Genomic DNA, 25,522 nt, shown 5'->3' on the forward strand with positions numbered 1-25,522 from the left:
GCATTTTCTATTAACTTATCAAATACTTATATGAACACTGTGTTTGTGTGTTTATATATATATATATACACACACATATACAGTACAGGCCAAAAGTTTGGACACACCTCCTCATTCAATATGTTTTCTTTATTTTCATGACCATTTACATTGGTAGATTCTCACTGAAGGCATCAAAACTATGAATGAACACATGTGGAGTTATGTACTTAAAAAAAGGCGAAATAACTGAAAACATGTTTTATATTCTAGTTTCTTCAAAATAGCCACCCTTTGCTAATAAAATAAAACTATTTCAGGTGACTACCTGTTGAAGCTCATCGAGAGAATGCCAAGAGTGTGCAAAGCAGTAATCAGAGCAAAGGGTAGCTATTTTGAAGAAACTAGAATATAAAACATGTTTTCAGTTATTTCACCTTTTTTTGTTAAGTACATAATTCCACATGTGTTTATTCATAGTTTTGATGCCTTCAGTGAGAATCTACCAATGTAAATGGTCATGAAAATAAAGAAAACACATTGAATGAGAAGGTGTGTCCAAACGTTTGGCCTGTACTGTGTGTGTGTATATACGTATATATATATATATATATATATATAAATAAGAGAGAGAGAGCGAGAGATCTGAAAATTTGAGATGAGAAATTTAAAACAGTTTGGGTAACAGCTGGCAAAACATTTAATAAAGATTAAAAGCAAAAGGGAAAGGGATTCAAAAGGGTAAGACACTTGGTGAGGGATTGGGTCTTCCACATTAATGAGTGGTTCTCAAATGAACACTTGCAGTGGTTTTGGAGGTTTCATAATATTGACCTGGAAGAGGCGGGAGTTTGTGGCGGAAATGGAAGGTAGGTGAGTCATCTTCCAGTTGTCAAGAATCAGAAGTGCGAATGGAAGAGGTCATGTTAATGAGAGCTCCTTTTCTCTTTGACATGTCTTTGTACACATCTCTGACATATATATATGTGTGTGATATATATATATATATATATATATATACACAGTGGAACCTCGAGATACGAACAGCTCTGTATACAAGAAATTCAAGATACGAGGAAAGTATGAGCAAAAAATTCGAATCTAAATATGAGCATTGGCTCGCGTAACGAGCCATGAGTCAGGCTGTGGTTATGCGTGATGCGTTTCCCGATCCGCCTCGACTTGGGGATTCACCCAAGCTGATGCTGCCAGCCCGTCAGCTCACTCAGTGTTCCTTGTTCTCCCGTAGCGTGAGGATCTACGCGTTTGTGCGCTTGTGATTTCATTGTTTCGCTGTAGCAGTTCGCCGTATAAGCGTATCCAAAAATATCGCGGACATGCAGACAGAGAATAGGAGACGATTGCCCTCAAGAGGAGTACTAGGGTGTTGTACCGTGTTAGCCATTATGAATGTAGAGAAAAGCTAAGCAAAATTACACCTTTTATTGGCTAACTAAAAAGATTACAATATGCAAGCTTTGATTACATCCTGCCTGAAGAAGGGGCCTGAGTTGCCTCGAAAGCTTGCATATTGTAATTTTTTTAGTTAGCCAATAAAAGGTGTCATTTTGCTCAAGAGGAGAAAGAATGAGAGAGAGAGAGACACGTGCGCGAGAGAGATAAGGAGAGACGCGCATGAGAGAGAGAAGAACCATCCGCTCAGTTATGATCACATGACGCTCAGCAGACAAAGTGTATCCATACTACTCGTATTGCAAGACATCGCTCGTTTTATCAAGTCAAAATGAATTAAATAATTTAGCTTGTCTTGCAAAACACTTGTAAACCAAGTTACTCGCAAACCGAAGTTCCACTTGTATATATTATTTATCAGTGTTATTTGTTAGGAAAATTGATTTTTATGTTGATATTTTTGGGGTGCAGAACGGATTAAACTCGATTTCCATTATTTTCAATGGGGAAGTTTGTTCTAGATACGAAAATTCGCTATACAAGCTCAGTGCTGGAACGAATTAAACTCGTATCTCGAGGTTCCACTGTATATATACAGTGGAACCTCGGTTTCCGAGCATAATTCGTTCCGGAAACGTGCTCGCAATCCAAAGCACTTGTATATCAAAGCGAATTTCCCCATAAGAAATAATGGAAACTCAGATGATTCGTTCCACAACCCAAAACTATTCATATAAAAATGATTAATACAAAATATAAAGTAAAAATACATAAAACAAATTAACCTGCACTTTACCTTTAAAAAGAATCATGGCTGGTGTGAGTGAGTTTCTAAACTTATGTGGGATTCCACCCAACGGTACGACACGCGGAAGAGTGTCCCAAAGCAATCGCAGCCTCCTAGTGCTGTAGCAGTTCGCCGTATAAGCGCATCCAAAAAGATTGCAGACATGCTATAAGCGCCTGCCATCAATGGGTCATACAGTACAAGGAACATTATAAAGATCCCGCTACAGTAAATAACCGCGCTGTTGCTGTTTCAAGCTGAATAAAGCTGGTGTTGTTAAAGTACTGAGACTCTGCTTCGTGTTTTGGGGTGCAAGATGGGGACTCGCACTTCACAGCACACACGTGCACGCGCGCACACACACACAGTCACAATGCTGCAGTAAATAATATACGCTCGTACGGATGTTGACTATATGAGTGAGGCACACAGACTCAGACGGAGAATAGGAGACGATTGCCCTCAAGAGAAGAGAGAGAGAGACGCAGGCGAGAGAGAGACATAAGGAGAGAAAGAGAGAGAGAGAGACATGCGCGCGAGCAAGCAAGTGAGATAAGGAGAGAGAGATGCGCGCCATCAGCTCAGTTGTGATCACATGACGCTGAGCAGACAAAGTGTATCCATACTACTCGTATTGCAAGACATCGCTCATTTATCAAGTCAAAATTTGTTAAAAAATTTTGCTCATCTTGCAAAACACTCGTAAACCAAGTTACTCGTAAACTGAGGTTCCACTGTGTATGTATGTATATATATATATATATATACAGTGGGTACGGAAAGTATTCAGACCCCCTTCAATTTTTCACTCTTTGTTATATTGCAGCCATTTGCTAAAATCATTTATATTAATTTTTTTCCCTCATTAATGTACACACAGCACCCCATATTGACAGACAAAAAAAGAATTTTTGAAATTGTTGCAGATTTATTAAAAAAGAAAAACTGAAATATCACAAGGTCATAAGTATTCAGACCCTTTGCTCAGTATTTAGTAGAAGCACCCTTTTGAGCTAATACAGCCATGAGTCTTCTTGGGAAAGATGCAACAAGTTTTTCACACCTGGATTTGTGGATCCTCTGCCATTCCTCCTTGCAGATCCTCTCCAGCTCTGTCAGGTTGGATGGTAAACGTTGGTGGACAGCCATTTTTAGGTCTCTCCAGAGATGCTCAATTGGGTTTAAGTCAGGGCTCTGGCTGGGCCATTCAAGAACAGTCACAGAGTTGTTGTGAAGCCACTCCTTCGTTATTTTAGCTGTGTGATTAGGGTCATTGTCTTGTTGGAAGGTAAACCTTCGGCCCAGTTTGAGGTCCTTAGCACTCTGGAGAAGGTTTTTTGTCCAGGATATCCCTGTACTTGGCCACATTCATCTTTCCCTCGATTGCAACCAGTCGTCCTGTCCCTGCAGCTGAAAAACACCCCCACTGCATGATGTTGCCACCGCCATGCTTCACTGTGGGGACTGTATTGGACAAGTGATGAGCAGGGCCTGGTTGTCTCCACACCTACCGCTTAGAATTAAGGCCAAAAAGTTCTATCTTGGTCTCATCAGACCAGAGAATCTTATCTCTCACCATCTCAGAGTCTTTCAGGTGTCTTTTAGCAAACTCCAAGATAGAATTTTTTGGCCAAAAGGGTGGTTCTACTAAATACTGAGCAAAGGGTCTGAATACTTAGGACCATGTGATATTTCTGTTTTTCTTTTTTAATAAATCTGCAACAATTTCAAAAATTCTTTTTTTTGTCTGTCAATATGGGGTGCTGTGTGTACATTAATGAGGGAAAAAATTAATTTAAATGATTTTAGCAAATGGCTGCAATATAACAAAGAGTGAAAATTTGAAGGAGGTCTGAATACTTTCCGTGTATATATATATATATATATATATATATATATATATATATATATATATATATATATATATATATAATATTACTAGCAAAATACCTGCGCTAGCGGCGAAGTACTGCCTTAAAATTTTTATTAAGAAGAAAATTAAACCTTTTTAAACTGAGGGAAAATATACCAATAATTATTGGTTAAGGATCTCTTTGTATGCCACATTGTGAGTTCGGCCCTCCAGTTGTAATATGACCAAGCTGTAGCTGTGCGCTGAGCTTACTCTTGAGCATGCAACGTACAGTTGGCCATGTGAACAGTAATCTTGTTTCAAATCTCACAGCTTGGATTGCTGCTGTCATAATCGGTTTTAGTTTCATGGTTTGTTTCAATTACGACAGTATTTGTAGGAATTGTGTTGAAGAGACATTTGGTATCTGTCAAATAAGTACGTACATTGGTTTCGGTTAGAGCAGGGAAGCCGCCTACCAAATTTCGTGAAGATGGGGCCATGAATAAGAAAGTTCAACATGGTGGACGTTGTTGACCATTATGACCGTTACGCGTAGAATTTTGAAATGAAACCTGCTTAACTTTTGTAAGTAAGCTGTAAGGAATGAGCCTGCCAAATTTCAGCCTTCTACCTACACGGGAAGTTGGAGAATTAGTGACATTGGAAACTTCAATATGGCGGCCGACAGTGGCATCATAGCACTGAAATAAGTACATACATCGGTTTTGGTTAGCGCAGGGAAGCCGCCTACCAAATTTCGTGAAGAAGGGGCCATAAATAAGAAAGTTCAACATGGCGGACGTTGTCGACCGTTATGACCGTTACGTGTAGAATTTTGAAATGAAACCTGCTTAACTTTTGTAAGTGAGCTGTAAGGAATAAGCCTGCCAAATATCAGCCTTCTACCTACACGGGAAGTTGGAGAATTAGTGATGAGTGAGTGAGTGAGTCAGTCAGTCAGTGAGGGCTTTGCCTTTTATTAGTATAGATACATACATACATACCAGTAATGGCGCACTGAATGATAACGTGCAGTGAATAGACTTGACTTGAGCATTCATAGTCTTGATACTCTTTCTCTGTACATTTAGCATTTGTGCTCCTTTTTTCCACCGTAGCGGCCCGCTTCTTCTCTTCTTTCGTTGGCATGTTTTCATGTTAAAACTGATTAATTCAGTGTTTGTGTTGCAATTACTTAGTACATTTTCTTTAATTTTCACTTAAGCTGGCACTTAAGTCTTCAATCTGCCTCAAGAATGATTTAAAATATGATGAGGGAGGGGAAGTGACGGCAAAGGTGGTAGGGATGAGAACGCTGGCCATATGCATGCGCCGCACGGCCACCGTGCTGGCCACTGCCAAGAGTTGATTCTACAGTAAAATAAAAAGAGGAATAACCCTGGAGGTCAATCATCTCCCTGAAAGTGGATAGTAGACGTCACATAGTATATGTGTACCGAATTTAAGGTTATTAGGTCAAACGGTTTGTGAACTACAGGAGATTTAAAAAGACAGACAAATGGATAACCACGGTAGCTTATTTTATATATATATATATATATATATATATATATATATAATATATTCCGATGCATTTCTGCTCGTTTGCAATGTAAACTTTGATGGTACATAATATAGTTGAAATTTTTTGTGTTGTAAAGTACTCACTTATATAACATTTTATTTACTCCTAGATCAATTACAAAAATATGGTTCATCTTTAAAGGTCAAAAATGCAGTGGCCTGTTGTCTTTCTGAAGAAACCAATCCAGATTTTCAAGGAAATGTTTATACCTAGAAGACCAATTTATTTCATAATGACACAAAGACAATTGAGACCAGTTAACATTCAGACACCAGCCTTGGTGCGTACTTGTCAAAGCACTTTTTGGAATTTACGTTTTCAGAGGAACTACAAAAAAGATTTAAAGACATCTCTAGAATATTTTGAAAACCCATTGAATGTGACTGAAATTAGGCAGTACCTGAAATCGAAAGACATTTTGTTTTATGATGGCTACTGCTGCTTACATACTGCAACTCTGTTCAAGCAGCGATCTGAAGGTTCGGACAGCACAGAAAGGGACAAATTCTCCTTATTTATTGACAAGACTACTGGTCAATTTCTGTGTAAGGAGACTCTGGTTGAGGGCACCTGGGAGGACTTTCAGGATTGTATTGAAGTAATGCAGAAGGAAGGGCGCAGCTTTTTAAGTCCAAATGTTCTGGTTGGCTTTCCTGATACCGAAGAAGAGCAAGAGGAGAAGGAGATGGATCGTCGGGAGATGCAACAAATCTGGTCTAACTCCATTGTCCTTTCAGACCTTCCTGAGGATGATGCTAATCTTATCAAGATCATGTTTGGGATAGGGAAAATCTCCAATGGGACTCTGAAGAAATTTGGAGTCCGGTTTTTTAAGCCTACCAAAAGCCTTGTTTTTCCATGGCTTTGTAATAGGAATAATAGTATAAAGGGACTGAAGCTACTTTCTGCTGACTGCCATGGTGATGATGTGGTATATAGTGAAGCCACTTTTCCAAAACCTAATGCTTACCACAATCTGTTTGGCCTTAGTTTAGTTGGACCCAAGGATAATGAAGTTGTTTTGACAGGTCAGGAAATTGATGCAATGGCAGTCAGCCAGGCCACTGGTCTGCCTAGTGTGGCTTTACCTAAGGGGGTTAGTTGTCTCCCACCTGTTTTGTTACCATACTTGGAACAATTTAGAAAAATAACTCTTTGGCTTGGTGGAGATCTTCGATGTTGGGAAGCTTCCAAAATCTTTGCTCGAAAGCTAGGTTTGAAGAGATGCTCCTTGATCCGGCCTGGAGATTCCCAACCTTGTCCATCTATTGCATTGGCCAAGGGAATAGTACTTGGTAAAATTCTCAAAGCCTCTATCCCTGCTGCACACAAGTCCATCATTTCTTTTAGACAACTCAGAGAAGATGTGTTTGGAGAGTTGACAAACAAAGATCAGGTGTCAGGAATAAAATGGACAAGATTCCCAGAGCTCAATAAGATTCTGAAAGGTCACAGAAAAGGAGAGCTAACAGTGTTCACTGGTATGTACAAATATATGTTAGGATATTATCTGTTGGAAGAGTGAACAAACAGTCTTTGTGTTTTAATTAAAATGTCAGTGCCAGTTGTCTTTTTTATTCATTGTAGTAATTCTTGTTATTTTTTTCCTTCAGGCCCAACAGGCAGTGGCAAGACTACATTCATCAGTGAATATGCTTTAGACCTGTGTATGCAGGGGGTGAACACATTGTGGGGGAGTTTTGAGATCAACAATGTTCGCTTGGCCAAGATAATATTAACTCAGTTCTCCCAGCAGAGACTGGAAGAGAGCATGGACCACTTTGATGAGTGGGCAGATAAATTTGAAGAGCTACCTCTGTACTTTATGACATTTCATGGGCAACAGAATATCAAGTAATATATTTTATTACTATCGATTGAGGAAAAAATGTTCTTTTAATTTAAATTCAAGCATAAACCTATTCAGTTAGTCTTTAATGATTGGAAATGTCTTAAAAATATAGTACTAGCTAAATCACACTTTTACATTGATAGATTCTCAAGATATGAGTTTGAATTCAGGCTTGGTCATTGTCTGCGTACAGTTTACACAGTCTCAGGATATTTAGCATTTTTATCTCTAGTACTCGAAGTTCCTTCCATATTTCAAACCTTTGAATGTGAGTTTGATCGGCGACTCTACAGTGTTGGATTGTGCTTTTTACCCAGTGTCCTGTATGAATAAGCTATAGCTGTCAGTGATACTGTAATAGAACAAGCAGGTTCAGAAAAAAGGACTGAGAGGAGAAAAGAATTGAAAAACTTAATAGAAATGTAACAGGCTGCATGTTTTGGAGCTAAACCCTCCTCTAACCAGACAGGGTGAAGAATAATTAGCTTCTTGATGATTTGTATGAAAATATGAGCTGATATTTGAATAACAACTATTGAAGAAAAGTAGTGTAATGATCTGTCTCTTTATCTTAACCTTCTTATTAAAACTTATTGCCATTTCATCTGCATACATAGTAAATTTACTAAATAATATGAATATCGATGAAGTGTTTCAGGTATTCTAATTTTTTTTTCCTCATAAAAAGATTGATCGATGCATTTTATGAAGAAAACTGCATTGCGTAAGTGGTTTAGATTGGAGACACGATATACTCAGATATGTTGTCTGTATATTGTATGTCTTTTTAAAATTTAATGAGGTAAATAATGTATTTTGGAATTTTATTTTGGGCATCCTTTTTTAAAAGATAATTACTTTGAGCAAGTTTTATAAACCTTTAGAAAATGGATTTGCATCAAACATTGATAAACTGATATTTGCACAAGAGTCTTACCAAAAGGCAAAAGATAATGAATTGCACATTCAGTAATATCATTAGGAAACTGCCTCATATCAGTTAACCTTTGTTTACTTCTCTTCAAAATTACAATTCATTTTTGCTGTTATTCTAGACGTTTAAATTTCTCTTTGTGGTAAAACTTGCTGTGCCCTGTTCCAGTCACTATTGTCATGCACTGAATGTCTCGAGTAAGTTTATCTTTTCTTTTCTTTTTTTGGCTGATCATTGATATTTGTCTTCATATCTTTTATAGTGCTTTACAATTGTCTGACACTGTTAGTGCCAATGCAGGTGCCTAAGCATACATGAAGTATTGCATGATCCTCAGATGCTCAGATTTCCTTCTTCACAAGAAATTCCTTCAACCCATGCTGCTAAAATAAAATGTCCTAGTCATCTGTATTCTCAGACTGAACTGTGAACATATGCTTAAGGCAGGTGATGTGATTTTTCATTCAAGTGTGAGTCGATAGAACTACTACTTACAATAGAATGCATTTCAGTATTGTTATATTTCTACACTATACTGAAGGGTAGTTTTTTAAAATATGATATATCTGTCTGTAACAGTGAAGTTATATAGATTATGGGCATCTCTGTGAGGTTGTGTCTGCACTACAATCAAATCCATATCCCCATTTAGCAATCCCAAAATCTTCTTTTGATAAGTTCTCTAAGATTTTCAAATTACTCTTCCAAGTTGTAGAGCATGTACTATTAGAAACTCACAGAAGTATCAAAGTGTTGGTCAGGTTCTGTGGATATGTTGACAAGCTTTTACTTTGTTGGATTTTTTGTTTTTATTATTAGAAATACTGAAACAATACAAAATGTTTTAACAGGTAAAAAATACCTGTCTTTCTTATTTGAAATTGAAATGAATCTTTTTACTGCAAAATCTATTTGTTGATAATAGTGATTCTTCACGTAGATTTAATTAAAAAACAATAGTTTACTTCGAATTCGAGTGCTGTCTAGCACAAAAAAATTGTTTTGTCAGTTCCTCACTTTAAAAGTAGAATGGATGACTTAAAGCTGAGTTACAGATTTGCAATTAGCAGGGAGCAGGAATTACTTTCCCCACATACATTTTTAACACATCACCACTCCAAAGAGGACTGCTCGTGGAATTTCACTTGTCAAGAAGAATATTCACTTGACATAGCTTAAAAAATCTTTATTAAAATTTGCCATTGCTCAACTTTAAAAATACAAAAACTTTATAATGCCAAACCATTTATCTGTTTTCTAAACCTGCTTTTTAAATTAATAGAGAAAAATTTTAATTTTAGAAAATGTTTTATTACATCTCATATCAGTCAAAAGAGAAAAGTTAGGCACCCTGGTAGTGAAAAATTTAATGAATTTACACCGTATCCTACACATCAAAGTAGCATTGAGTCTTGGAAGAAATTCTTTTAGCTTTTTGTTACAGTAGAACAAAAACAGATGAAGCAGTGAACATCTAACATTGATAGAGAAGTTCCTATTGAAGCTGAAAATTTCTGAAGAAAATTTTTTCGGAGCTCTTTAGTTTTTTAGGCTAAATTTACTTAAATGTGCAATTTGGTGATTAAATTGTATTACACAATTGTTAAATATAAATCTTCCCCAATACCCCAGAATTAGGATACAGTTATTGTAAATGCTTTATTAGCATAAATATCTAACTACAGTATATAGAGAAAAGACACATTGTGCTATTATGATATCCCCTCTAAACCAAAAGCTTAACAGAATACTGCATTTAATAATGCTGTTTACTTAAAAAAACACTCCTCGTGTTATATATAATAATGCAACTTGTTTAAGAGATGAACAAAATATGAGCTTTTACTGTGCCTGCTGGAACTTGATTCAGTAGATTTTTAACACTACAATCTGAATTATTAGATTCATTCCCCTTTCCCAGGAGGAAGATGTGATTTTGATCAATTGCTATCAGTTGCATTTTTATAGGACATTAGGTTTGGAATGTTGACATTGCCATATGGTTTAAGTGGAGGTGTAGAATGTATCGATTGGTAGTTTAATTTCTGAGACAGTGTTATGTCCATGTGTACAATGCTTTATTTGAATTCATTTTTTGCATTGTACAGTATGTAAAGCTTTCCATCAATTGCATCACTTCCTACTTCTGCAGTAGCATTCAGAAAGAGTTCTCAATGTTCCATTGGTCCATCAATCATTGATCCAACATAATCCATTTTCATGTGGGAACAGTAATCTATCTTTGATATGGCTCCTTCGTAGAAGACCGGTCTGCAGTCACCAATCAAGATATCACAGATGCATTTGGGATGTGAAAGGAACAGTAGAGTACCTGGGAAAAACTGGGTGAATGCTTAGATACTAGAAAGACATTGACCAGGCTAAGATATGAATTTCTGGAATTGCAAGGAAAGTGGCAACCACTGCTCCACCCTTGCAATATGTTGCTGTGATTATATTGTTTTTAAAATACATTAGCCCTTATTTTATTACAGTGCACGTTAACTGATTGAAATATGTAAGTATATTTAAACGTTATGCTGAAAATGTGCAAAGCCTTCTTTTCAACTGCAAAGAATAATTTTCCAAAATTCTTCGATGATTTGTTTAAATGAAAATTAAACCACTAAAATATCTAAAGCTGAATTATCAAGTAGGTCACTGTTTTCCCTTGGCTTATTTTTATATTGCCGGTCCCTCAAGATAAATCAGCATTTTGTGGCTCTTCAAAATTATAGTTATACCAGTACATTTTTTCCAATATATTATTATATTATTTGTAATTTGACCAACATATTTTGCTTTACTCTTAAATAATAATTGAAATTTTATGATATAATCTAATAAACATTATATTTGAAAAAGCAATGTTATAATTCCCTTCAGGTTATAGATAACTCCAGATAACTAATTCTATTATATATTCCCTCAGGACAGTGACTGACACAATGCAACATGCAGTATATCTCTATGACATAAGCCACGTGGTTATTGATAACCTGCAATTTATGATGGGTCAGGAGAACTTCTCCCTGGACAAGTAAGCTAAATTATTAATGGATACATTTAAGGTACAATCTCTGCTTTAGGAACTTGTGAAAGGAATATAACTATTAATGCTAATCATGTGTTGTGTGTCAGATTTTCTGTACAGGATTACATAATTTCCAATTTCCGAAAATTTGCCACAGACAACAGCTGTCATGTGACACTAATAATACATCCCCGAAAGGAGGAAGACGACAAGGATCTACAGACAGCCTCAATATTTGGCACAGCAAAGGTTAGCTTATCCATTGATATTTTTTTTAATATTAATAAAATCGTCCATATATGAATGGCTACACTTAATAGAGAATTATAATCTACATATCTGTTATAACCAATATAAGCACCATTCACAGTTCAAAATGACACATCATCCTGCAAAAAGTGTAGTGTTCAGTCCTCTGCCCACACTTCTCTTATGTGCATTTTGGCAAAATAATTTACCTAATCATGTTTTTGCAAATATTAAATGCATAAACACATCTTTCTCCTGAGTATACAGAGTTTCTGTTGGTATACTGTGGCCTGTGCTTTAATTTATGCTACTTTATTATCTTAACTGCCCTTTCATAAGGGGCAGCCTGCTTACTTGTTTCATTAAAGAGCACTGCAAGCTGTGATGCCACTGCCCAGTACAAGGCACAGACTATATTTGTGGGTTGCCTAGTGGCAAATTAAAAAATAAAACTTTGCTGTGTCTTTGCTTTCTTTCTGACCATGGAAGGTGAACGCTGCATATTCCCCATCGTAATGACATGATACGATACATTTTAAAAGTCTCACATACCATTTTCTGTGCCGTCTTTTTTTTTTTTTTTTTTTGCATCTTCACAACAGCAACAAAATGTACAGTGCTGTATTTGAGCCACAGAGAAAAAGTAAGGACACTGTGAAAAGGTGTATTTTGTGATTAAAGTGGCTTTAATCTCAAAATGTCCACTTTAACATTGTAGTTTACTTTATCAGTAAAGTTAACCATGGTAAACGTCATCTTAAAACCAACCTAGCTGTTAATTGCTTTGTACTTCTGAGGTTTCCTCCTGACCTGACAGCAGCAGCAAGCTGCAATAGATCACCACACAGAGCACGTCACATTTATGATATTCCAACTCCCTGCACATTCAGAATCCTTAGATTTATACTTAATATCACTTTCATGATGTAATGCATTAAAGTATGTATGTTATATTTTACAGGACAATCGTTAATTTCATTTAAATGGTGAATACTGTCAATAATTACACACATGAGAATTCTTCTATTATATCTGGTTTTAAAACCATTTTCTCTAGTCTTTATGTGCATGACCAAAATAATGGTATCGATGATTCTGTCGTAAAATTTAATTATTCATGTAAAACGGTTTTAGACGCAATTGCTCCACCCAAGATACGCAGTAATAAGGGAAGACCAGCTTTCTGGCTAAATGAAAATACACAATCACTGCGCCGCGCTTGTCGAACTGCTGAACGACGTTAGAAAAAAGATGGACTGATTATCTCCAAACAGATTTTCAGGACTTCTCTTTTCAATTTCCAGGCTGAAGTTAAGAAAACGAAGCAAGACTTCTTTGCTAATTTAGTATCTTGTCATTCAAAGAATCCTAGGGTCTTATTTAACTCGATTTACGTGGCCATTCATCCTCATTCTGTGATGGGATTAAATAGCACTGTTCTTTTATGTGAGCAGTTTCTATCATTCTTTGTCAGCAAAATTGATACTATCCGCCGTGGCTTTGTTCAAACTGAATATAAACGTCCTACTGTTAATCATGACATTGTCCTACAATCCTTTGATCAAATCCCACTTTCACAGCTAAAAAGTACTATTGACACCCTTAAATAAGCTTCCAGCTCCCTCGATATTGTTCCACCACGTCTCTTAGTGGAAGCCTTTGATGTTTTGGGTCCATCCTTACTAGTGATTATAAATGATTCTATTAGTTCGGGGGTTGTGCCCTCATTTTTTTTAAACATGCTGCAGTCCGTCCCCGTCTAAAAAAGGCAGAATTAGCTCCTGGAATATTAGCCAATTTTCGTCCAATTTCCCAACTGCCATTTCTGGCTAAATTCTAGAAAGAATTATTTATAATCAATTGGTCAATCACCTTAACTCCAGTAATTTATTTGAGATCTACTAATCTGGCTTTAGGCGTTATCATGGTGTTGAAACGGCACTCCTGAATGTGTTCAACGACATCTCTCTTATTACTGACGCAGGTGAAGCGGCAGTCCTTCTCCTCCTTGACCTGTCCGCTGCTTTTGACATCATTGATCATGAAATATTGCTGATGCATCTTGAACATCTTGTTGGGCTTAAAGGGGCTGCTCTTAACTGATTCAGGTCATATTTAACTGGTAGACACTTTTCAGTAACTTTTAATTCCTCTTTTTCATCTGCTGCTCCTCTCAAACATGGTGTTCCTCAGGGATCCATTTTGGGCCCTATTTTATTATCTATATACCTTCACCCTATTGGAGCGATTTTTAGGAAATTTAAAATTTCTTTTCACTGCTATGCTGATGATACTCAGGTTTATATTCCTCTCTGCAACAAATCAACTCCACAATTGTCTGTCTGAACTTAGATCTTGGATGGCTAATAATTTTCTTGATCCAAATCAAAATAAAACAGAGGTGCTTATAGTGGGTCCATCAACTAAAGCCCAAATTGGTCTTGAACTTCTCGGCTCTTTCTCTGTCTTTTCCAAACCTCAAGTCCGCAATCTTGGTGTTACCTTTGATAGTAACCTCTCTTTTGAGAAACAAGTAAATTCTGTAGTCAAGAGTTGCTTTTTCCAACTTCATCTATTAGGTAAGATCAAGCCTTTTTTATCTTCTAGGGATCTTGAGAAAGCTACTCATGCTTTTATTTTTTCTCGCCTCAATTACTGCAACTCGCTGTATTCTGCGATTAACAAATCTCTGATACACAGGTTACAGCTGGCCCAAAATGCTGCCGCTCGCTTTCTGGTTGGGGCAAGAAAGTATGACTCTGTTTCTCCTATTTTAGCTTCTTTACACTGGCTGCCTGTCAGTTTTCGAATTGATTTTAAAATCTTTCTGCTAGTTTTTAAATCTTTACATGGGCTCGCTCCTGCCTATTTATCTGAATTGTGTGTTTTACACCAGCCAACCAGAGTACTTAGATCTTCTGGTCAGTTGTCCCTTGTTGTCCCTCGTACCAAGTGTAAAACCAAGAGGGACAGGGCCTTTGCACCTGCTGCGCCTCGCCTGTGGAACTCTTTACCTCATTACATAAAGAAGTCGTCTATAATTCAACTGTTCAAAACAAGATTAAAAACTCATTACTATTCACTTGCATTCCGTGACCTTCAGTAATACTGATGGTTTTTTATTCTAATATTGTAAAGCACTTTGGCCACAGCATTACTATTTTGTTTTAAATGTGCTATATAAATAAATTGACATTGACATGAGAGTGACATGGTGGCGGAAGGGTAGAGCTGCTGTCTAGCAGGGAGTCACGTCGCTGGTGTTCCCTCCCTGGAGTTCACATTTTCCTGCTGGGTTTCCACAATGTGCTCCCATTTCCTTCCAAAGATATGCAGACGCTAAAATGACGCCAGTGTATGTATTGGAGTGCTTGTATTCACCTTGTGATGAGCTGATGCCCCATCCAGGTATTGTTTCTGCCCCATGCCCAATGCTAGCTGCAATGGGCACATCCCTGGGTTGTTGGATTTAATCATTAAACATCCTGTTGAGAGATATTGCAGCAAGGTGTCCTCGGAATTGAATGGATGTTTCAGGCAACTCACAACACAGCGAAGTCGAATGTTTTCCCACTGTGATATCTCGCACAGCCACTTGGTAGAATCTTCCAGATTTACGTAAAGTACACACGCAAATATAAACAGTAAAACGTTTGTGTACCAGTTGCGTCCGCTGGAGCATGCGTCACATGAAGTATAAACCTGGCCTAAGACGGGGGTTTGATTTTTGGAGTTACCTTTTATTTTTGATTATGAATTGCAGGGGATGATGCCTCCTTCACAACTTCTTAGCACAGTTAAAAATTTTCTGCTACACCTTGAAAGTATTATGAGGTTGACACATTTTGGAGCCAATTAATGCAGGGTGTCTTTTTTTTTTTTTTGTCTGCTGTCTAGTGACATACCAATTAGGAAACAAGAGAAATGTATTCTGACTGCAAAGTTCCATGAGCCTCTACTATGTTTGCACCACCCAGAACACACATTTTTTTTCAATTCTTAAGGCTTTTTTTTTTTTTTTAGATTTGATTGCAGTGTTCTTTGTGTACATTGTATACATTGTACTTCCAGATGAACAGTCGACTCTCGCACAGACAGGTGTTTACCCCTGTTTGATTTTTCAGGCCTAGTAGCTGAGGGCTCTGACTGAATCACTGTGAACATCACACTGCAGGACTGAAAAGTCAGAGGCACACATTACAACTCTCACTGACTCACTAGATTATGCAAATGATTTGAATGAAAGAAAATCACCAAAAAAGCCTTGTAGTAGTGATGGTGTTTAAGGCACCTGACTGTACAGTTCAAAGCTGCTCAGCGAGTCCCTACTACTGGAACAGCATATGACCCTGAGCAAGGCACTTTCCCTGCTAGTGTAATGAAGTGTAGTCCTGATCCTGGTGTGTTACAGTGGCTAGAGCCCATTTAACTAAAAAAATATTTTTATGGTTAATGAAACATGCTATTTAATAAGACTGTCCACTCTTATTGTTATCCTTCTACTACATCAGAAATTCCTATATAAGTGTATCTTTTATTTTTCTTGAGATGTCAAAAAACATCTTGTGAACTGAGATGATTATAATCCCTTAAAATGTTTTTTTTTTTTGTTAAATTGGTAATGCTGATTAGTTTTTGATTTACTTGTTACTAACATATCAGTTCATGGCTTGTTAAGAAAAAAAAGAAACAAAGTGAAATAATAAACAAGGGAACTGAATTGACGCTTGTATACTTAAAATTTGTGGTAGCAATAAGCATCTTTTTGAATTTCAAGGAGAATCAAAAGTCACATTATTATTAATTTTTATGATTACAGACTTGAGAGCTGGAGAGAGCCATCTGATTAAGCGATATGTTCATTTACCAAAAAGCAGTGACCAGCAGTTAAAAAGCTGGTTCATGCAAATAGTGCACCTCTCATAAAAGTGTAAAAATAATTCTACAATTCACATGAATTTTAAGTTGCTTTGGTCAAAAGCAAACTAAATATAAATAAAGTGCAATCATTTACTTACACTTTACTGTCAACATGAGGTCAAAAAAATAATTTGTTTTAAATGTGTTTATCACTAAACATTTTTACACATTAAGTACTTGTGTGACTTTGAGTTTTACCTACTCAAAATCTTTACAATCTTTGCTTTATTATAACAGTGGAAAGCTGTCTTTTGGTTCAGGGTATATAAATATCAAAATAAGTTGTTTTCATAGTATAGCAGCAAGTTGCATAGGGATTACTGTTAAATTGATGAGCAGACTAACGGTTTGTTTTGACTTGGAACAATACCACTTGTGTACTCACATTCAGCAAATATTTACACTTTTATAATTCCTGTTGCGATACATTTAGGGCCTCATGTATAAACGGTGCATATGTTCAAAAATGTTGCATATGCCCGTTTCCACACTCACATCGTGATGTAAAAAAAATAAACTTGGCGTAATGTCACGCACATTCTCACGCCAGCTCAGCTCAGTGCATGCACAAATTTTTGTCTTCGTTTTCCAAACTGGTGGCATCAAGCGTCAAGGCAGTGTTACTGTTCCTTTGTGGTTTCCCTTTATTTTTTTAGATTAACATCCCTGACATGGCTTTATCAAATACATTGAAATTAACAGCATATCGTTTATTAGTTTAAGGCATCTGATTGTAATCAACTTCTAACAATATAATGGTCCACGGAATGACCAAAATATTCCAAATACCACAGCTGCTTTAGCGTTGTTACTCTTGGTGCATAACTGAATATTTTAACCCACTGTATCTGAGTGTGGAATCACACTTCTACAGCAGCTTATCAGAAAGAGGATTATCAGGGTACAGCATCTAGCACACGCTGCCTCAGCCTCATGCGCACAGTCTATTTTAACTACTCCCATTTGACAAATGCTTCAGAGCCTTTCCTGCACGAACCTTGCGGTTCTGAGACGCTATAAACACACTCAATCAGTCCATCAAATGCTCCTGGTATAACTGTTTGTAGTTATAAGTACAATTACCTCTCTGTAAACTAGCACTACAGTTGTAATATTGCACAACCTGAGGTACTTTATGAACCATTTGCACTATCTGCAGTGTATGTACATGTATATTGTACTTACACTTTCATGTTGTATATATTTCTTTGTTTTTTCATCATATTATTATTAGTTATTTTATCATTTTAGAGGAAAATAAGTTTATGGAGGATTTGCATTTTGAATCTCATTGTACCATACAATAACAATAAAGGAACTTAATTCAATAGAAGAAAGTGCATATTTACATATTATGACAACAGGCTTCTAAGTCAATTTAGATTTCCAGTCAATTTGTTCTTCTTGGAGCTCTTGATATCATTTTTAACATGAAATGTAGTAAAGTATGTATATTACATTATGCCATGTGAAACCCGGGCGCGTACAGCTGCCCTAACACTGACACAAACAGGCAGGGAGACATGTTTTGCATCCAGCACACGGTTTATTTACAGTTTCACAGACCGTGCACAAATCACCACAGAGTACCATACAGTTCCTTCTTGACTCCAATCCATCCGCCTCTACTCCTCCTCAGTCTTTGTCCTCCTCCTTCCGACTCTGGCCTTTGAGTGGTGGTGACTGGCTCAATTTCTAGGGCACCCGGAAGTACTCCTGTGCCTAACGAGTTTCTTCCAGCCATACTTCCGGGTGTGGCAGAAGTGTGACCAAATAAGGCCCTGGAAATATCCTTGTGCCCCCTGGCAGTGACCATGGGCCCCAACAGGGTTGAGCTCCCATGATCATGACCCATGGTCCCTCTGGAAACCAACGGCTGCCCTCTGTCAGCCTGGGGAAGAAACTGTCCACGAAATACTCTCTCCCCCCCAGTCCTTCCATGGTCAAGGCATCCTGGCCAGGCAAGGTCTCTGGCCGTCCACCACAACAGATACATTTTTAACTTCATTTAAATAATGTATACTGTTAATAAACGTGTGGGCACAGTGATGCAGCGGTAGCGATGAGCTAACACCCCGTTCAGGGATTGTTCCTGCCTTTCACTGTATTCTTGCTGGGACTGGCGCGACCCTGAATGGATAGATGGATGGAATAATTAAGCATGTACTACAAAGATATTTCAGTGTTCCTTAAAAGTTTCGAAGAATCAGTGTTCCAAGCTTACAGATGGCTTGACATTTATTAAAGAGCTGATTGTGTGGCGATTGGTTACTTGGAGAAAGTATACATCTTAGTGCTTAAATTTTTCGTAGAGCCGATGGGATTAAACTAGTAAATTAAATGATTTTAAGATGAACTTTATGACGTTCTATTTTAATGACAAAATAAATTACGTGATTAAAGCAGAGCTGTGGAGTCGGAGACAATTTTGGGTGCCTGGGGTCGGCAAAAATGTACAGACTCCGACTCCTAATAAATTTAAATTGTAATGAAAAAAAAATACAGAAAGTTTAAATGTCCCATTTCAGTAACAACAGTCATATTTAAGTACTTCTCTGACGTAAGAATAAAGCCCAGTGTATAGTTGTGTTACTACTCGTGTGAAGTTCAGCTGAGCTATTATACAACCTGACATTCACATATTGTAATCTGGATTATGGTACATTACAAAAACTGTTTTCATTTTATTTCAGATATATAATGTGTTTAACAAGTTAACTTGAGTGTAAACAAGTGTAATGATGTAGGTGTAGGTGTGTGCTATGGCCTGATGTGTGTTCAGGGGTTCTTGTCTTTTGTTTAAACTGGCCAATACGGTAGAGAGTCAGCTTCCTAGCCAGTAGTACTGTGTTTAAATGATGTGTGTGTTGCCTTCCTTCAATCGACATGGAAAATACATTCGCATATTAAATACAGAGGAGTCAGAGTCGGAAGTACCGGAAACTAAGGAGTCGGAGTCGAAGGATTTTTCTACTGACTCCACAGCCCTGGATTATAGTGGAAATGTCGAGGTTAAAGTTGACATTTCAACCTTTTTTTTTTTTTTTTGTTCTATTGTGTCCCTATTTTTTTCCTCTTCTCTGTACCCTAATTCTCTTTCATATGACACTCAGATGGTGGGCTACGACTCGCCTTTTCATGGCGACTGATATCGGACCACTAATTTATTTTGGGGGCTGTGCCACTTTCCGAACTTGAACTTTCGAGTTTCTCCACCACTCTGTCACCCGATCAACTTCCCTTTGTTGTTTATACCTCTGCTTAAACCAACAGATAATACATTTTTCCTTGTCTCCACTTAATATTCGCTGAAATTCTTATTTTTTCTCTGTGCTTTTGCCATTGTCTTTTCACAGAACTCTGAACTTAAGGGGCTATTTATATTGATTTAAATATTCAAAGAGATGTAATTCTGGGAGGAGTCAGGGTGCGGCGGCAAGCGTGTGCATTACATTGCACACTGACCAAGATTTATGTAGCAGAAAAACCTGGAAGTTGACGTACGCACAGATTTATGCATCTGGATTTTTTTGTCCATATGCGCATTTCTATTTTTGTCCATACACCATATTTTAGTGTGAATTCTATGCACAACGTTATACATGAGGGATTGTACTCTGCGTGTGTGTGTGTGTGTGTATATATATATGTGTGTATATGTATATATATATATGTATATATATATATATATATATATATATATATTTATATAAAATATGTATTTTTTATTTCAGGCCAGTCAAGAAGCAGACAATGTGTTAATTCTTCAGGAGAAAAAGTTAGTGACGCGTCCTGGGAGGCGTTTTCTACAAGTGGCAAAGAATCGCTTTGATGGGGATGTTGGTGTTTTTCCTCTGGAATTTAATAAAATCTCCCTTACTTTTTCTCCAACAACGGGAAAAATAAAATTGCGCAAATCCAAAGAGGAAACATTAGAGAAGCCATTGCAGGCAGATATCACAGAAAAAGAGGGAAAGAAGAAGAAAAAGAAGAAAGATTTAGAGGTGAACACTGATTAAATAAAGTGACAAAGATATTTTTTACAAACTACAGCTAATAGTCTGCTGTGAACTGGAAGTTTTTTGACTTCCCTAGTTTGAAGAATGGCTTGTCTAATTGGAAATGAGTTACTGTTTTATGACAAAGGAGAAAATACTTTTCAGGAAAAAGTAAGCATACAGCTTGGAAAATACAAACTCAAAGATGATTTTGGAAGCATGTATGTACTTTGTATGCTATGTATGAATTCATTATTTCTTTTTTTAGGAATTGTAAATTTTAATATATTGAGATGTACGCTTTGGTCTCAAATACCCCTGATTTTACAGGAGTTCTCAGAGAGCACATTGGTTTCTGTCCGAATGTTTCAGAAAAATAAACTGATTGAGACCAAGAATATGTATTCTTTACTAAAGTATAAAATAATCTAATTATGACAGTTTGCTGACCTAAGACAGCACTGAAGAATGAAATGTACTGTAGCCATTGAGTAAGGGTATTCATGAAGTATTTTACCCTTAAGTAACAAAAATAAACTTTTATAAGACACCAGTTAGTGGTGTGGTTCCTTGGCACTGAAATTCTGTATTTTTATTATTTTTGTTTTTAGAAACGCTCCTGCCCAATGATCTTCAACAGTAGATAACTGGCATTCAGTTGTTTATATTAGAAAATAATAGATTCCACGGTAGAGCATCATAAAGTTAGTTCTAGAGAATTTGCATTTTATGAATTTTTAACTCCTTCAGGTAATACTGTGATATTACATTTTGGTTTTTTTTCATATTAATAAGAATTTTTACTTAATGTGGTTACGTCTGTCTTTTTTTTTTTTAACTGTTTTGTCAGTTAAATGTTTAATTGCTTTGTATTGCAGCACCAGTTTTCTCCACAGTGGGGCAGCAAAGCACTTTGCTTTAAAAACACAATACTTTGGCATTTCCTATAACAGATGGGAGGTCATTTCCAATTTGCTTGGGTGGCTGCAGAGAGATTAGTGTCAGGATATGCAGCACATCTTGCAAGGTCAACAAAGGACAAACACAGAATTAAAGTGGAGATTCAGAAAAGCACATGAGTGTGGCAGTTTTTGTATAGATAAATCAGGTAGTCTTAATTTTTTATACTTCTTGTCCACAGCCTGGTTTATTTAAATACCATAAAACAAATCATATTATTTAACAGTCATTGTATATGAATACAAATCTGAAATGTACATCAGAATACCAAATATTAAAAAGTTAATTAGGTGTGGGAATAGCATGTTTAAAACGCAATAGAAAAAAACATTGATTTTCAGCCTTAATTTAATGTTGAGGATGAAGAAAATTCACAGATGAACTAAGGCACAGTGTTCCAAAGATAATTAGGTAATTGTGGTAATGCTGAACTAGGAAACGGCAGCCTCATTTGCTTCAGGTGGTTTTATAACTCCCTATAATCATTTTGCTCTGGTCTCAATTTATGCCTATTATGCTATAAAGTAAACTTTGAGTAGTTCCATTGAGAAAATGAAAAACGTAGACACCCTGTTCTGGAGTGTTAATTAAGCTAGTGAGAGTACTAATATGACGTACATTTAATCAATGTGTATGTTAGATTCTGTTCATTAATGTGTTGTGTAAAACACATTAACTTGGAAAAGTCACACTGCAGGAGTTGAGCTTTTAACTCATTCAGATTACATTTCGGAAAATTATCAGGCCATTTTCTGTTGTTAACATGGGTAAAATGAAACCATTTCAAAATATTATTTGGGTTTTAAATAATGTGATACCATTTTCAGTGACTTTGTAGAAGATTAGATGCTAAAAGTACACTGGAGAATGCTGAGACACTGTTTCTGAAACCATTTCGAACCTGCTAGAAAAGTCCAGTTTTTTTATCACCAGGTAATTCTTTCCTTTAAATTAATTTCTTACTTAAACTTCTCATTTCTGCAAGACAAATGACCTAAGAGAATGAACCTCTTTTTATTCTGTGTAATACAGTAGTACTGATCAGTATTGTTTAGTAGCATTTTACATCACAAGGTCCTGTCCAAAGTTGATTCCTGACTTGTGCCAAATGAAGCAGTGTTAGGCTTTGGGCTAACACAACCCTCTAGTAAAAAAAAAACTTCGTTTAGATTGTGGACGGTCAATGTGTCAATTTCTATGAGTTCACCCGAAAGGTGGTCAGAGTATGGAACAAATTATCATATTATATATGGAGCAGAAGTCCTAACAACTTGTAAAATCTATGTGGATAAGATACTGCGATAAGTCAACTATTAACTAAACAAAGGAGTTTGAACTGAATGCACTCTCATGGCTGTTTTCTCAGACTTTTAATGTTATTATGTTAATGCGTAATTCATCTCTGAATGTAAGACTGAATAAAGAACTTTGATGTAAAAAGGTATACTAGCATTATTGTAAGCATAAAGCAAACTGAATCATTTAAATTAATAAAGTACTTAATTTAAAGTCATGATTCAGACACACAGATCATCCAGTGTGCCCCACCAGAACTATTTGAACCATTTTTTTTTCAGTTTGCAATCAGTTGTGGTGAATGAAGGTTTATCTTTGTAGCCGCTAGGCCTCTAGGTGACACAGCCTGACAGTGTAAATGAGTTTTTCTTTACATATGGTATTATTAATATAATGAGCCCAACTTGGTTTCCACTTACATTCAAACTGAAGTTAAGTTGAGGAAGCTTCCCATATATACAGGTTTATAGGGTCAAATTGTCACATGTACAGAGAACAGAGATTGCAAATATGTAATGTATATTGGGGTACCTTCTAGAAATCCCTCAGAATTGAAGGTTAAATGAAATGAAAACCTAATGTATTCAAATTCACAAAATACAAAGAGATGTGGGGTGTAAATGCAAATTAGGAACCACATTAAGAAACCTTCTTACTTTCACCTCCGTAACATATTCCTTGTTCACTCATTCCTCTCATTTTCTAATGCTGAGAAACTTGTCCATGCTTTTATCACATCCCAAGCAACTTAAAACTCATCTGTTTAGGAAGACCTTTAACTTAACTTAACATTCTGTCCTTTCTTTCAGTGTACCTCTCTATCCAGGTGCTCAGGATAATTTGTGTGTCTTTTATATCACAAATTAGGTTATTTGTTAGGTTTTTCTTTTAGTATTGAATTTAGTATTTTACTCTGGTTTATTGTCCTTTTTTCTATTTAATGCTTTGTTATCTGTTTCATTGTTCTATTCAGGGACTATCCAATGTTACATATACGCTGCTTTTTTTTTTCTAAGACTCTGTGAAGCGCTTTGAGTATGGGAAAGGCGTTATATAAATAAAATTTATTATTATTATTAACTCGGTGGGTGGCTTATTCAGTTATTTAAATCAGAAACACTCATCAAACACTCTCTGTCACCTTTTACTTATCTCTCTCTTACTACTTAACCATTAGTAAATTATCTCTTCCATCACAATTACAGGCTTTGTAAGCATTACAATGATAAAACCCTTTGTGACTATTGGGCTCAGGTAATGCCAAACACCAGTGCATTCACATGGTCTGATGTTCTTCAACCTGATCCCCAGTTTAGAAGAACAGGCATGAATAGCCATTGGTAGGTTGTCAGCTGCAAACGACAGAGGGTGCTCATGTAGCATACCCAAACCATAATGAAGACAAGGATACCAAAATTCACTATAATTCAGATTTCTTATATAAATAAGCCTGCTTACACTGCTTCAACTCTTTGCTTTCAAGGCCACCTTTCCTGTTTATCTCATGTGAATAAAATGTGTAAATACATGTGCAAGTAATGTGCTGTAGGACTTTGATGAACATGTTTCAGGCATTTTCATTTAGTAGGTTTGTTTTCTTAATGGTTAATGTACCTCAAAAAGAAAATGAATATTAATATGCCCAAGATCTTTTTTTGATTGTGTTATTACAATAATACAAACGGCACTGCAACATGAGTCAAACAAAGCCTTTATGTATTATTGTAATGTATGGTTGATAGTGCTAACTATACTGGAGTTTTCTCAGGTTTTGGACACTCAGAACTTCACTCAACAAGTGATGTGGAAGTATGGGTGATGAGTAAATCAGGTAAGCTGATTTGTGTTTTCTATTGAGTTCTGTATTGTAAATTATTATTGTTCATTATCGTCCACATTTTTACACTCTCAGCACTGTCCTGTCTTCCTCATACCACATTGACAAGGCTTGTGGATTTGATGTGCCTTTAAACCCCTGCCCGGGTCTCTTTCAGGCCAGAGGCAGACTGATGATATGTTCCCAGTTGCAGACATTATTATTCTATAGGCAGTGTGTCTTCTAGTGCTCAGGTGGATTTGTCACCTTTGAGGTTTATTTCTTGGCATCTCTGTCCATTTTATACTTCTTTTTTAACAGAAAGTCAGGTAATCTTGACATCTGTTAGGTTGACTACTCTCTAATGCCGGAGCATTTTGTACTTCTGTCTAGGCTGTTTCTCTCCTCCCTCATGTATTTTAGTGCCCCTGTCTGCTGTTATTTTAGGCTTAGCATACATGGTGCATTATAGTGCCTGTACTGATAGCGCAGCATACAAAATATAAAAATGGTGTGAGGCTTCTTAAAGATCCATAGACCAGATGATGGCCCTCCCTCACCAGCATTGGAAAGGCCACACCCTTGGCAGCCTGGCCTTCCAACTCCACAGATAAGCTTTAAGCCTGGCCAGGCTCCCAAAATAGGAACAAGATTTTAAAGTTCAAATAAGTTTTAATGTCCCATAATATATCAAAATGCCTCTCAAGGGAAATGGAAAAAAAAACCAATAAAAACCTTGAGAAAAAAGTCCACAAAGAGTCTTTAAAAAAGAAGTATTATGTGTAAATTAAGCCAGAGAACGTTAATTTTTACTATTAATGTGGCCTGTTTAATGCGTTAAAAA

At 36.6% G+C, this 25,522-nt stretch overlaps 1 protein-coding gene across 3 annotated transcripts in view; it reads left to right on the forward strand.

Moving 5' to 3' along the window:
* The window catches only part of twnk (twinkle mtDNA helicase), a 76,753-nt gene extending 53,182 nt beyond the window's left edge, over positions 1 to 23,571 (forward strand). For all 3 annotated transcript variants that reach the window (XM_039775441.1, XM_039775449.1, XM_039775434.1), the window contains 5 exons: positions 5,729 to 7,100; positions 7,233 to 7,473; positions 11,338 to 11,445; positions 11,547 to 11,688; positions 20,343 to 23,571. In XM_039775441.1, coding sequence (XP_039631375.1) covers positions 5,768 to 7,100; positions 7,233 to 7,473; positions 11,338 to 11,445; positions 11,547 to 11,688; positions 20,343 to 20,627 — 2,109 coding nt within the window. In that variant the 5' untranslated portion in view covers positions 5,729 to 5,767 and the 3' untranslated portion in view covers positions 20,628 to 23,571. The remainder of the gene's footprint in view (positions 1 to 5,728; positions 7,101 to 7,232; positions 7,474 to 11,337; positions 11,446 to 11,546; positions 11,689 to 20,342) is intronic.
* Positions 23,572 to 25,522: the final 1,951 nt, after the last annotated feature.

The sequence above is a fragment of the Polypterus senegalus genome, chromosome 1 (genome assembly GCF_016835505.1).
Source record: "Polypterus senegalus isolate Bchr_013 chromosome 1, ASM1683550v1, whole genome shotgun sequence".
NCBI lineage: Eukaryota > Metazoa > Chordata > Cladistia > Polypteriformes > Polypteridae > Polypterus > Polypterus senegalus.